The sequence below is a fragment of the Bipolaris sorokiniana genome (genome assembly GCF_000338995.1).
Source record: "Bipolaris sorokiniana ND90Pr unplaced genomic scaffold COCSAscaffold_3, whole genome shotgun sequence".
Classification (NCBI taxonomy): Eukaryota; Fungi; Ascomycota; class Dothideomycetes; order Pleosporales; family Pleosporaceae; genus Bipolaris; species Bipolaris sorokiniana.
In genome coordinates this window covers 233,362-247,064 of record NW_006911897.1, presented here as the reverse complement: position 1 = coordinate 247,064, position 13,703 = coordinate 233,362, and the positions used below count along the sequence as shown (strand labels likewise).

Genomic DNA, 13,703 nt, shown 5'->3' with positions numbered 1-13,703 from the left:
GATATCACCTGCTGCCTGTTCTCACCTCCGAAGGAAGACATAGGGGGCCAAATAGATGTAGTAAATGCTGGGTTGATTAGTTTTCTATACCGAAAACGCCCTTCTTACATTATATCATTCAATACTTACTCGAAGGCTCTACTACTACGTTTTTACTACGAGTTTATGCTATTTTCTACTGCTAAACTATATGCTATCAAAAGTTCTTTTCTGGTGTTTTTTGAACTGAGTCATAGATATTCAGCTCGGGTAAGCATAATATGGGAGAGATAAGATAAAAAAACTCTGACTGTTTTTCATAGTAAGATACTAATAATCTAAAACAAGTCTACTACGAGCTGACTGCAAATTTCACCTGTTGTGCCTGGTCGAAACCTCTGTATCTGTCACAGTCCTAGTCATTATTTTTAGCCTCTCCACCTACAAAACCTTCGCCGGCAACCACAGTAGGCGGAGCTCTATCAATGGTCCTACCTCAGCTTAGCTAGGTGGCGGCGGCCTGGATATTGGGTGACCTGCGTAATGGGCTGCTTAGGCAATTGGAGGCCTGAATAATATCAAGCGCTCGTGTTGCTGCAAAGCCTTCTTTATTCATGACCATTGCAGCCAAGTGTGAATTAAGATAAATGTTCGCGTTGCCACAAAGTCGTCCTTGCCCAGAACTGTTGCAGCCAAGTGTGCGTTGAGAGAAAGCATTGAGCTCTAAATATGCCACTTTCAAAATTACACGGTATCGCCTTCGCATTTATTCGGCGTAGCAGCGTTTGCTAGGCTCTCGAGGTGATACTTGATAGGTTTGGTTACTCCCCTAGTACTAGTAGCGGTGCGTACGTGGTCTAAACGGCCAACTGTACCGCTCATGCAGTAGCGTCACCGCCCGCCCGCCCGCTTTGGGGTCCACTTCACAACCACATATCAACGCCCCAAAACGCTATAAGATAATCCAGACCGCAACCTGTCGGAGACTAGCGGACAAGCGGGCTCGGAAAGCGGCCTGTGGATCAAATGTCGGCTTCGCTATTCTCAAAAAATGTTAATCTTGCACAGCGGACTTTGCAAAGGTGAAACAGTATAAAGAAGCGTAAAGGCAGAGATATTCTCGGTAGACACAATTGCAATCTTCCCTGTGCTTATCATCTCTACCCTTTATATCACTTCTCATTAGGATATCTCTACAATGGCCCACCAAAACCGCCTTGCAAACGCGCACGTCCTCGTATTTGGGGGAACATCAGGCGTCGGCTTCGCCATTGCCAACATGGCCCTCTCCTCCGGGGCCAAAGTCACCATTTCAGGCTCCAGCCAGCCCAAGGTTGACGCCAAAGTCGAGCTTCTGCGTTCCATGTATCCAAACACGCCCGCTACCAATGTAGCAGGCTTCGCCGCCGACCTGACCGATAAGGCCAACCTCGAAAAAAACCTGAGCGCAGTACTAGACAAAGCAACCGAAAACGGAAAGAATAAAATCAACCACATTAGTTTCACAGCCGGAAACGCCATCACTACATTCAAGATTGGTGAACTGGAAACAAGTACTGCGCTCGATGCCTTTACCGTCCGCTTCCTCGCTCCGTTCGCCTTGGGGAAACTCATTGCCAACGGCGACTACATGCCCAAATCTCCCTCCAGCTCCATCGCCTTGACCGCTGGTTCAAGCACGCACCGCCCATCTCCAGGTTGGACTATGACCGCAGCCATAGGTGGCGCCCTCGAGGGCTTAACACGAGGTCTTGCGGTAGAGCTGGCTCCGATTCGAGCCAATCTCGTAGCCCTTGGTGGCGTAGATACGGAGCTGTTTCAGAGTCTTACTACTGGGATTCCGGCTGAGTATATTGATCAGATGAAGAAGGGAATGAGTCTGACGGGGGAGATTGGTCGGCCAGGAGACATTGCTGAGGCGTACGGATGGATCATGAAGGATAGGTCTGCCAATGGCGCGCAGGTAAATAGCGATGGTGGGCATTGTCTTGTTGGTTCCACATCATAACTTCCTTTGCTGTAACTAGTGACATGTAAAAAGTAGCACAGCTTAATCTATGCTGATTTCCAGTCCCCCATATTGTACTTCCTGTCTGACGCGATCTGACACTCTACAATCTGCCACAAGGCCTCTGAAACCTCGCTTTTGTAAGTTTCGTAGTTCCTCTTGGCTCTTCTTCATATCTTTTTCGACCGCGGATTTGAGCTTTCGGCCAAGGAAGCTCTCGTCTTCATGCATATGCTCGAATACTAGAGTGATCAGGTCGATTTCGTCTTTGACACTTTGATCGCCGCTTTGGCGCCATTGGATAACGAGCACGCATGCCGAAACGTACAAAGATGACCCTATATACGGGGAGAGCAGTAAATCAACCGAAATGCGTGATGCATCTTTGACTATCTGTGCGACATTTCGGGCCGCAATGACAGCGAGGCTGAACGGGGAAGATGGACTCGAAATCGAACCCTGTGCCTCACAGCTGTAATGTAGTATCAACGTCATGGCATTCAAGGTGATTTGCAGCCATACCACCTGCTGGCGATCTGCTGGTGGTGCTGCTAGTACTGAGCTGGCTTGACGGGGCAGACTGAGCCGGAATTTAATAATCAGGCTGTCCAGCTTGGCGCATTCTTCTGCATACTCGGGTGAGTCGGGGGCGCTGTGTAGGGAATGTATCAACTCGGATACTCGGCCGAGCAGAACATGCGCAATTGCTAGGTAGTGTAGCACATTCAGAGGTTCTCTTGCGGACGACGATGAACATATCAGATCAGACAGGTTCTGCGTAAACGGCGTACTGGAATGATGAAGCGTATCCGATTCTGGATCCAAGGCTTGAAAGACCGATTCAGGTTTCAATAAGTCAACTTTGAATTGAGTCTCGGGTATAGCGGTCTGCCAGCCCGTCGCCCATGAGTTTATTCGGTCCAACATGAAAAGAAGCCATAAAGCTCGCCGACGCTCTTCTTTACCGACTGACGTCTTCTCTTCATGCATATTGGGCCGACATGTTTTCACATTATCCGCGTCTATGTTCAGACCAAGAACAACAGCCTGTCGCCATGCTTTTCCTAGTAATAACCAGCTGGAAGAAAAGTCGCATGAAGTCCAGGAATGGAACATGAGAAGTAATACAGATTGGATGGTGCGTAAAGTTGGTTCGGGCTTTTGGCAGGTGAGGTTATAGGAGAACTTTGCTTGCTCGTACCAGTCTTTTGAACGCTTTTTTATAGCACAATCAGGATGAAATCTGGCTGCTATACAGCAAATTGCGTAAACCAAGGTTGGTGATTCGTCCTGTAGCTTGCCGCTTTCCACACTAGACAGGAGGCTCTTCTTGTGAAAGCAGGGAAACATAGGGTAAAGATGCTCGAAGAAGAGGTTGGTAAGCTGAATGGTGATATCTTGCGACGGCGGCTGGAAGCTATCAAACGCCTGGAAACTAAACGTATCATCGGTTGGAACGTCCGTGGATTCAGGTGTGGGGAAGCACACTAGAGGATCTTCATATGCTAAGGGGGCAGAGCATGGAAGATCGAAGATTGTGCCTGTGAGTTTCATGGATGGCAGTAGGCCAGGTGGCCCCATATCGAAACTAGGAGGCAAAACAACTGTGTCTGGACTAAGAGAACTCTCTGAGGAGGCTGCAGGAAGTAAACTGCTGTCTTGGCGTGACGGAGCCCCATACTGGCATTTAATATTTAGTTTTCTACACAAAGAACAGCTCGGATGCTCGGCCTGTATCGCATACTACTGTTAGAGAGAGGGGCCAAGTTTGAATAGTACATCATTACACGTACGTCGCATTTCTTCTTCCGCTGTCGACAGCTGGTGCATGCTTGCTTTCGCTTCGCGACCGAGGCTGGTATAGTCAAGATCACCATAGTTGCAGCTAACCCAAGTGTTTGAACATTTGATTCAAGGGATTCTGATTGTGGAGAGGGCCAAGAAAAGCGATGTGAGAAGTGCAGTGGAATCATGTGTCGCGTTCGAGGTGCAGCCAGGCTTGGGGAAGTTAGCTCGGAGTTAAACTTAATCTGTATTCCGGGGACCCGAGAGCGTGACGCAGTAAACACGAACCAATCATGTGCAACGATTTGTTTAGTGTTGCTATTAAAAGCGTTTCCAGAGTTCCGGGTCTAACTACCTTGTTCTTTAGTTTTCATGTATATGGCAATAGGAGAGAAACTCCTGCAAAGCGTACTACTGACAAGCGACAAATTAGGGTTAGTTATCATAACTTAAGTCTCCGCCTATACCATTTACAGTTTTTATTCATCACTCTGTATGCTTTTCAGGGCCTCGAGGATACCAAGGGCACATACGGAGCAAGGAATGGTCATAGTCTTTGAGATATAAACTCATTAATCCAACTCAATGTCACACACATGTAAGCACTCAATCTCAAACATAATTTGCTTATTAGCTACGGCAAGGTAAACCCTTGGCGCAGCTACTGCTACCCTGAAAAACCAAGTTTACTAGCGACATGTTTCTGAGACGGGAACGCTCCTACATACTTGAACATCTAACTTGTATGAGTCTCAAGATTTCCAGCCCAAAGGTATACAAAACTAGTATATTGCACCTCCGACCTTGAAACTACAATTCTTTCTTCTTACCCCCCTCTCTTCCCCTCGTCGGTAAAATCTTGTAAGGAAAGGAAGAAAAGCCCTCCGCCTGTACAATGACTCAGTTACTTCCCACATCAATGGGCCCATCCGAAAACTGAAGAAAGTCCGACTCAGTATCAGGGGCTCATGCTCTTGAACCCTATTGAGGCGATATTAAAGGCAATTTAACACGCATCCGTAGGAATATCGGCGGAAGTGCCCTCACCTTTGTCTGAAAACAAGACACCAAACGTATTTACAGTCGCGCCTGCATGCACGGAAACACCAAAGCCTGAAATCTTGTATGTTGATAGGACACGGCGACGGTGAATACGGGTGGGGGTTGTCAAAATAGGGAGGTTCTAGATACTTTTGTGCGGGCAGTTTCATGCATATGGGGGAGATATGTAGAACTAGATCTCATGATGTACATACTACCAACGCTGCATAGAACTCAGTATTTCTCAAAAAAAAACATTCCTCTTCATGCCATCGTAACTTCGTATATAATTTCATAACCTCATAAGTCATACCCACATCTCCAACATCAAGAAACATGCATCCACACCTCACTCCCCCCCAACACCCCCCAAGCCCCTCCCACCCGATCCCCGGTGACACTCCCAATTCCACCCCTCTCATCAATCTCCTCCCATATCCCCGGCGTCCCCGTCCACCGCCACACCGTCCCATCAGCATGCCGACTATACAGCAGCTCCCCCACCGCATATATCCCCACACTCCCCTTCTGCTCAATAACACTCCAATACGGACCTTTATTGTCGAGCCACACAACCGCGCCATCGCTCTGCACTTTGAAAAACTCGTTGCCGCCAACCGCAATCCCAATGTTCGCGGCGTTTCTGTCGAGGATGGCTGCGGAAGTGTAGGGCCAGCGCGATCGCACTAGGTCGCCGTTTGCCAGCATGTTCCACAGCGTTTTATCGTAGGATACGGCGATTTGGCGCGAACCAGGTGCGGTTTGGTCGATTGTGAGCCAGGTAGAGCCTGAGAGGCGGACTACGGAGCCGTCTTTGCGTCGGGCGTAGAGTTGGTCGGAGGCGGCGTGGATGTCGAGAATGGATGTGTCGGTGGGACTGATGGATTGCCAGTTTGAGTCTGTGCCTGTCCAGCGGAAGGTTCCGCCGTCGTAGTGGCGTTGGTAGAGGATGCCGTTTGCACCGGTTATTTGGGCGGTTTCTTTGTAGTTGTCGACAGTTGTCCAGGCGTTATTGATGTACCGGAGGATCTGGCCTGTCGGACGCATCTGGTAGAGGCCGTCGTTGGGGGCAGGCGTGTTGAAGCTGGAAGTGACTTGGATCATGCTGCTGACTTTTGAGCCGGAATCTATGAGCTTCCATTTAGGCGTTTTCCAGCCGTAGATGCTGTGGATACCCATTTTGTCGTCAGGGTGGATTGGGTGCATGAGACCGTCGTAGTAGGCGAACATGATGGCTGATGGGATGGTACTGTGGCTTAGTCCGAGGGCGTGACCTATTTCGTGTACAGCTGTGGTGGAGAAGAGAATGTCGTCTGTCCACTGTTCATTGTCGTTGAATGTGATATTAATTTTACCGGGGGTGAAATATACACCATCTGAGTCTATAGTTGTGATGGCGACAGTTCTGTTACTGTTGATGGGTAAGAAACGAATGTTTATGTCGGCCTTTACATTTGAAGCTGCTTGGACAATGTTGAGTGGGGCAGAGTTCATCCATTGAGCAAAGGCTGTGCTGGGAGATGTTAGCATTCGTAAGACTTATAGGCTACGTACTGACCTTATGGTACTCAGCTGTCGCTCCTGCGACAAGTCATTTGTATACCTGTCGATGCGCCAGGTCAATGTCGTCTTAGCCCATTTCGGACCCCAAAGCACATATCGCTCCTGACCTTCCCCAGCCTTAGTACCAACATACTGCTGTTCAGTTCCACAGCGAGGTCCGTTCATCATAGCCATCATTTTGTCACTAAACTCCCCAGTCACTGGCTCCTTTAGCTTTGCCTGGATCTTACGAATAGCCTCTGGAAGATCACTGTCTGGCACTGAAGTGCCTGGCTTGAGCCAGCCGTATAGTCTGTAAAATTCGTTGACATGCTTGGCGTATCTCTTCTGGTCGGCATTTGGGGCATTTGTTGGGGTTCCGGTTGGTGCTGAAAGGGAGGAAGTTGGGATGAGGGATGTAGTAGCTCTACCGACGTTGCGGTGGGGTGCCGCTAGACAATGAGATATGAGCCCTAAGAGCAAGGCACCATTCAGAAACACCATCTTGAGGTACTTTTTGAGACTAGATGGCTATATTTGCCTCCAATATATAGTTTCAAGCATGGTTACCTGATCTATCCCTTGTCCATCTCGAACTCATGGATAGTGCTCATGAGCGGGCCGGTGACCGGTTTGCGTAGCATGAGATGCGTTGGTGTTACCGAAGGATGGTAGCTACTATTGAACATCCTGTAAGAGGAAGGTGCATGGTGTCTAGAACAGCTTTCGCTTAGTTGTTTGCTGTATGTCCTAGTAAAGTGTTGTGGTGTACTGAGTACTTTGTGGAGTGATAGTCCAATGACCGCCAGCGTACAGATGGAGCCTCGCATGCAGCACGCTACCGATGGCTTTGTTTAGCTCATTGTACATGTCTTGGAATATTGGAACCAGTGACTTGTAATATATTGGCGCTGGTGTGGCATTGCGGCGCAGCGGAGGATTCTCGGAGTGGCCACGGCGAGAGATTAGCGAGGTCTAAAGATGCAGCCGCTCAGGTCGAACTGCACATATCGTATGTTCAGCTGAATACCATGATGCAGTCGACTGTTGACTCGGGAATACGAGCGTCTTTAATCTTTCACGAGCGTCCGGGCAAACTGCACCAGCCGGTTCTAGATTAGACTGGATGTCCACGGTCCAATGCAAATACCGGTCAACACTTGCTCACAAGTGGAGTAAACAGAATCAGAACAACGTTTGGAGAGGCTTTTCATCTGGGTCACGGGACTCAACCCCTCATGTTGCCCTCAAGCTGGTATTCATTCAATTCCATCTATGACATGTAGCACCTGTCCACCTTGTCGTCACCATGTGCCCTCCTATGCCTATCGGCCCATGCTGTTAATCATCTCCCTCTGAGTGGCGCGGTCTTTGTTGGCCTGGCTGAGCGACTGGAGACTCCGTAGGTCTCCAACAACATCTTTGGCCTTGCCAAAGTAGACCTCTTGCAGCAGATTGCGCATCTTGAGCTCCATGTCTTCGACCATCTTGCCGATATTGGCGACGTGCGAGGTGTCATCCTCGACGGCCATGTCGGCTTCAACCTGGCGTACCATATTGCCGGAGAGGTCGAGGCCGCCGAGTGCCTCACTGTCGGTGCCGAGGGAGAGGATAACGGTCGATGTGAGCTTGTAGTGCGATGTTCGGGCGCGATCTTGGGCATCGAAGACGTGGATACTGTCCCAGCTGCCGGAGCTCTTCGGGGTGGGGCTGACGGCTGTTGTCTGTCTGTCAGTGTCTACTCAGCAACGCAGATCCGAGGCGGCATGCATACACTTCTTCAGCAGCACACAGCCAGCGAAGCCATCGTCCATATCCCACAGATAAACACTGGATATTCCGCCCTCAAAGTACCTGCCCGCGTCAGTTACCACGACCCCGCCATAGCCACGTCCCCACCCCCGCATGCAACTCACAGTTCTCTGTAGACGTCAAAAGCCTCGTTTGCCTTGACCTCCATCTTACGGACACGATCACTAGGCGTGACACCCTCGTCAATGGGCGGCTCGAACTCGTTGCTCCACGGACTGCGCCAGCTGTCACCGTCGCGGTTGTAGTCGCAGCACAGAAAGTCGCGCTTCGTCTTTGAGCATTTCTTGACTGTCAGGGGAATATCGACCGACTCGAGCAGGTCCTCTTCGAGCGAGGGATTGAGCTGGATAATGTGGTCGACATTGCGCTTGACGTCCTTGGGGTCCAGCCGGCGGAGGAGGTCGCTGTAGCTGTGTTAGCTAGAAGAGCAAGTCAGGTGCGCGTGCAAAAGAAAGAATGGCCTACAGAGCGCTATCAATGGGATCCGCCATTTTGCTGTGCTTGGCCAGGAAAAAGACGGGCGTGGTCAAGGGCGGGTTGCTTGAGTATTGTCGACGAGTGCCAGCGCCTTCGAATGTCTCGAGCCCCAGCGATTCGGCCGCTTGGATTGGGCGCTGCTCGCGCGAGTCATGCGCATGCCCGCCGGGGTAGCTCATGGTCTCGACCTCTGATGGACAACCTCACCTCTGCTTCAATTTTGATATTTATGAATTTGGATAGTGTTGGAATGAGTAGTAGTATTTGTGTTCGAGGTTTCTAGCATCACCCATGACTCTGGTGGCAGCTGTGATTTACTCACTTCACCACGCGGCAATCGCGCCCTTCACCATCCACCAAAAAACAGAGACTGCTATGCAAGAAAGAGAGGTGCCGCTAAAAACCATGTCACAAGTAATCATCGCGCGAAGCCTGGGTAGTTATCCTCTCCTGCTTTCTCTACGAGTCCATAACATGCTGGGGGGGGTTGCTTCCCACACCGATAACATTCCTCATTACCAGAGCGAGCAGACTAGAACATTCATCTTGAAATACACTATACGAGGCTTATTTGGAACAAATTGCGGTAATTTGCAACAACAAATGTGCATGAATCCCTTCCGCCGTCTTGCTTGCGTGCCAAATACGGGTGCAAACGATGGCATCTCACCTTCACTCCGCCTACAAACCTTGCACGCCAGTGCGCCCATCGTCACCCAAGCAACTGTGTGCGTCATTAACGAGCCTCTCACAGTGAGCATAGAGGTGAGTTTGTATTTTGGCGAGCATATGTAGCCCTTCTGCGGCACCACAGTGCACTCACCTTCACTGCCTGTTAACGACATCATCGCGCTAGCGGGCCTCAGACATATTTACTATCCATCTGCACCTTTGCACTTCCCTACCTCTTCCATCTCACGCAAACACTTTCAAAAAATCACTCAGCTTCAACATCAACAACATGTCTGACACCGATAAGACCACTGCTACCAATGGCTCTGCTCCCCACTTCACCGAGCGTGAGCTCCAACTCCTGGGTTGGGCTATACAGTCACTCAAGTCTGGTCCTCCAGAGGTATGTGATTGCCATGTTGTTTCGAGACATACCTTTGGCTTGCCACCTCCTTATACCGTGCTCACTCTCATCAAAAGATCGACTACGATAAGCTTGCTGCCTTTGCTGGCATGAGCAATCCGCGCTCTGCCAGCAACGCCTGGGCCAAGATCAAACTCAAGTTGATGACTCCTTTTGCCGATGGCACTGCTCTACCTACTCCAAAGAAGACTCCTCGCGCTAAGAAGGGTGTTGTCTCTAAGAAAGAGGGCGACGAAGCCGATGGAGATGCCACCCCAAAGGCCACGCCTCGCAAGCGTGCTTCCAAGAAACAGGAGGTCGACGGTGATTCTTCGCCTAAGAAGAAGCCTGCTCGTGGCAAGGCGGCTCCTAAAGAAGAAGAAGGTGAGTGCTTGTTTAGACACGCCATGCAACTCTTGCAATGTTGGTTCCATGTAGTTATTAAGTCTGAGCCCGACGAGGCTGAGGACTCCGCAGATGTTGATGCGATCGGATCTGATGAGGAGATTATCGCAGAGGTCTAAAAGCGTCCAAAAACTTCAAGGTAAGCCAAACATCGATCCCTCCCACTGCTCGCTCACTGACATTACAAGTGCCTTTCTTTATCGACGCAGCCTTATGCATCGCATATGGCTACTTGCAACATGGCCTGGCTGATAGCTTTGGATCCCGGCATAGTATAATCAAGTGATGGTACAAAGGTTGATAAAAGTCTTTTCTTGCTATTATACGGAGTTTGAACACATGGGGCAATGGGGCAATGGGCATTCACGGTTGAGTAATGTATTATGAAGGAAAATGGACAGTCCAAGTTGACATGTCCCGTCATCATAATTGCAGTGGGAACTGCGCGAATTCAATGCAAATGATTATCGAAAATACCGGACCCTCTTTATAGTGTCCTGAAATCCGTGCAACAGTGTAAGAGTGTTCACATCCATCTTGTTGATAGCAAAGTATACCACATAGTAACCCAACGCGCCGCGTCCAGAAATCAATTACACGCTATAGGTTGATTCACTTTCACTTCTTCCAGCTCGCGTAACCCAAAAACTAAGCTAACACCACTAAGAATTTGCCGCTCCATTTCCTCAACTGCTTGTCAGTTCTTCTCATATTTGCAAAGCCCTTCCTATCAACCATGTCAGATTATACAGTCGCCATGACCAACAGCTACTCAATGCTCATCGATTGGCTACTGGCTTTGGTCAGCATTGGCGTCTGTAGCATCCTTCTCTTGCTGATGTTCCTCATTGTCATTTGTTTCTGGATCGTCGTCGCCATGATCAACTTCATCAGCACCGTCCTCTCCATGGCACTTCTCATTATCTCCAGTATCTTGGTGAATACTCGTGAAAGTGAAGAGCGTCGGGAATGTTTCCGAATTCAAGACCTCTACGTCGCTGATATGCCCTCACTTATCATGACTGACACGCTACCATCCGCGTCTACCAGCTCGACGTTCAATCCAAAACGGTCGCGGAAGCAATCTGGCAAGTGAGGGAAAAGATGAGTACTAGTCACTGTCCCTGGTTGGGAGAGCTTGCCACTGGGATAAAACAGGACACCTCGTAAGCAAGCACACTACACATACGAAATGGCCCCAGCATCATACCAAAATCAACTTCTCTAACAGTTGCTGCAGGGATTGATGTACCACCCAGGGAAGCAATCCGATTCATACAATAACGAGGACAGAAGGGGAGGGAGGCGCGATAGGGTCGCTCATCAGGCATAGCCTCCAGATGTCGAGATAGCCTGTGTTTCCTGTATCTATCTCGCGATAATACAGTTTTTTTATGGTGTTCCCACGCCTAACGTCTGTACTTGAATCATCCATCTGGCAAGTCTCTGCCTACTCCAGCAGCTTCTCCAGTTGCCCATGTAGCTCAAAACTCAGCATTCCCAATCTCTTGCGACAACCTCTTGAGTGCAACCTGACCTTTTCTCTGGCTGAATCTCGTGAAGCAGCAACGATCCACGAAGCGAATCTCACGAGCTGGAATAAAGCAAGGACTACCCTGTCATGTCAGCCGTATTTGTGCAAACCAAGACAGTATTCGTACTGCCGAGGTATGTCTTTCCCCTCATCTTTCTCTGCTTACTCCAGACCAGCTCCACAACTCACGTTTCTAAAGTGACTTCCAAGAGATAGATTACACCATCTGTCATGTCGTCGCAGAAGACTTCATCAAGCTCCGGCTCCGGCTCTTCTAGTAGAACGAGCTCTAACGTGACCAACCACGGCATCAACAATGAGGCAAGGCCCCGGACCGCTCGGAATACCCATCATCATGTTGACCATATTGTTCAGGGAAACCACTGGTGCACTCGTGAAGCTGGGTCCAACGACGTGAACTCGAACCCTTACCACTACTCTAACAGGGATGGTTCATACTACTACAGCAACTCCAACATAGGTCCAGGAGGGACGGCGGTGTAGACGTGTACTGATGTAAGACCAGGGCTCGAGATACTTCAACAACGGTAAGGGAGGCGCATGGTATACCCCTCCTCCCAAATAAACGTGGTGGTACTCTTGCAAGGCGCGTCGTGGTTGAGTGGAAAAGCTTCCAGATACAACAGATTAGCAAAGCAGAGGAAGATATAGATGCATATTGTACATAGCATATGAGACCCGTACCGTATCCTGTAACACCATACCTCAGCTTATGCACTTTGCACGCCATCCCAACTTGGCAATATGCACCTACAACGCCCATGGCGGCACGAACAAGTGCCCCATCTGCGTCATCTCCCCCTTTCTGCTGCACCACCACCACCGCTCACAAACCACGCGCGGGACTCCCCCTACGTCATCAAGCTGTCTCCACCCTCAGAAAACCCCCGAGTTCGCATACCATCTTACCGCATACAGCAAGTGTAGAAAACAGGCGTGAAATGGTTATATTAAGTCTCTCACCACCCCGCTCACGGCCCCCCCCTTTCAAACTGTAATCGGGGCAAGCAAAAAAAAACAGGGTGTGCAGACGTTCGCTGTGCACACACACGCGTGCGTGCGCTGCGCGCATGCCCCTCGGGCATACCACGGGAATACCAAGGTCCGGGTCACACTGGTAGTTAGTACTAGTTACTAGTAACGTGGCGGATAAGCGAGTCGCGCAGGCAAGCGAGTCGCGCACCTCACCAACTTTCTTACTCTATTACACTTGCCTTTATCATGGCTCCACGCCACGCTATTCAATTACTCTCAAATGAATCAGATATTCAGCTTGCTATACAATCTCTTAATTCTAATCAAATTCAAACAGGCCGACGCGCAGCTTCAATCTTTAACGTGCCTGAATCAACGTTACGCGATCGACGCGCTGGGAAGCGTGCGAGACGCGATTGCCAGCCCAACTCAAAAAAGCTTACTCAGATAGAAGAGGAGGTGATTATAAGCCATATACTTGATCTAGATCAGCGTGGATTTGCGCCTACCTACGCTGCCGTACGTGATATGGCTGATAAGCTACTAGCTGCACGTGGTGCTGGCCACGTTAGGCAGAAGTGGCCAGCCAACTTTATTAGGCGTACAGGCTCTCTTACAACGCGTTTTAATCGAGCGTACGATAGGCAGAGAGCTCTATGTGAAGATCCAGCCCTAATTAAGAGCTGGTTTGAGCTTGTGGAGCAGACAAAGGCCAAGTACGGCATCTGCGACGAAGACGTCTATAACTTTGACGAAGCTGGCTTTATGATAGGCAAGATCACGACTCAGCTTGTCGTAACAGCGTCAGAGAGAAGAGGCCGGCCAAAGGCAGTTGAGCCAGGCAATCGCGAGTGGGTAACGCTGATCGCAGCGATTAACGCAGCTGGCTGGTCAGTCCCACCGTTCCTTATCTTCGCTGGCCAGTATCACCTATCTGCCTGGTACGAGGCAGAGATCCCACGCGAGTGGGTAATCGCAGTCAGCGACAATGGCTGGACGAATAATGAGCTAGGCGTTGCATGGCTAAAGCACTTCGACACTCACACAAA

At 49.8% G+C, this 13,703-nt stretch overlaps 7 protein-coding genes across 7 annotated transcripts; 4 read left to right on the top strand and 3 right to left on the bottom strand.

Moving 5' to 3' along the window:
* The first annotated feature begins 1,083 nt into the window (after nt 1-1,083).
* COCSADRAFT_33882 (uncharacterized protein) lies at nt 1,084-2,123 on the top strand. Its single transcript, XM_007698298.1, has one exon. The coding sequence runs from the start codon at nt 1,178-1,180 to the stop codon at nt 1,985-1,987; it is 810 nt and encodes a 269-aa protein (XP_007696488.1). The 5' UTR covers nt 1,084-1,177; the 3' UTR covers nt 1,988-2,123.
* A 386-nt stretch (nt 2,124-2,509) lies between these two features.
* Nucleotides 2,510-3,934, bottom strand: COCSADRAFT_187838 (uncharacterized protein; the record flags this gene model as incomplete). Its single annotated transcript, XM_007698549.1, has 2 exons — nt 3,781-3,934; nt 2,510-3,718 (listed from the first exon to the last, which is right to left on the bottom strand). Coding segments are annotated over exons 1-2 (1,293 nt in total), but the record flags the coding sequence as incomplete, so codon positions are not given.
* Nucleotides 3,935-4,081: 147 nt separating this feature from the next.
* COCSADRAFT_168221 (uncharacterized protein) lies at nt 4,082-6,307 on the bottom strand (the record flags this gene model as incomplete). Its single annotated transcript, XM_007698548.1, has 2 exons — nt 4,082-4,090; nt 5,354-6,307. 2 exons carry the CDS (start codon nt 6,305-6,307, stop codon nt 4,082-4,084), a joined length of 963 nt encoding a protein of 320 aa, XP_007696738.1.
* Nucleotides 6,308-7,485: 1,178 nt separating this feature from the next.
* Nucleotides 7,486-8,735, bottom strand: COCSADRAFT_33879 (uncharacterized protein). The gene is made up of 4 exons (XM_007698297.1): nt 8,633-8,735; nt 8,272-8,571; nt 8,130-8,209; nt 7,486-8,072 (listed from the first exon to the last, which is right to left on the bottom strand). The coding sequence occupies exons 1-4, from the start codon at nt 8,656-8,658 to the stop codon at nt 7,681-7,683; spliced, it is 798 nt and encodes a 265-aa protein (XP_007696487.1). The 5' UTR covers nt 8,659-8,735; the 3' UTR covers nt 7,486-7,680.
* Nucleotides 8,736-9,605: 870 nt separating this feature from the next.
* COCSADRAFT_157409 (uncharacterized protein) lies at nt 9,606-10,243 on the top strand (the record flags this gene model as incomplete). Its single annotated transcript, XM_007698547.1, has 3 exons — nt 9,606-9,719; nt 9,797-10,103; nt 10,158-10,243. The coding sequence occupies 3 exons, from the start codon at nt 9,606-9,608 to the stop codon at nt 10,241-10,243; spliced, it is 507 nt and encodes a 168-aa protein (XP_007696737.1).
* Nucleotides 10,244-10,899: 656 nt separating this feature from the next.
* COCSADRAFT_23406 (uncharacterized protein) lies at nt 10,900-11,220 on the top strand (the record flags this gene model as incomplete). Its single annotated transcript, XM_007698229.1, has 1 exon — nt 10,900-11,220. One exon carries the CDS (start codon nt 10,900-10,902, stop codon nt 11,218-11,220), a length of 321 nt encoding a protein of 106 aa, XP_007696419.1.
* Nucleotides 11,221-11,930: 710 nt separating this feature from the next.
* COCSADRAFT_196874 (uncharacterized protein) lies at nt 11,931-12,244 on the top strand (the record flags this gene model as incomplete). The annotated part of the gene is made up of 3 exons (XM_007698546.1): nt 11,931-11,979; nt 12,034-12,139; nt 12,180-12,244. Coding segments are annotated over 3 exons (220 nt in total), but the record flags the coding sequence as incomplete, so codon positions are not given.
* Between the last annotated feature and the right edge of the window lie 1,459 nt (nt 12,245-13,703).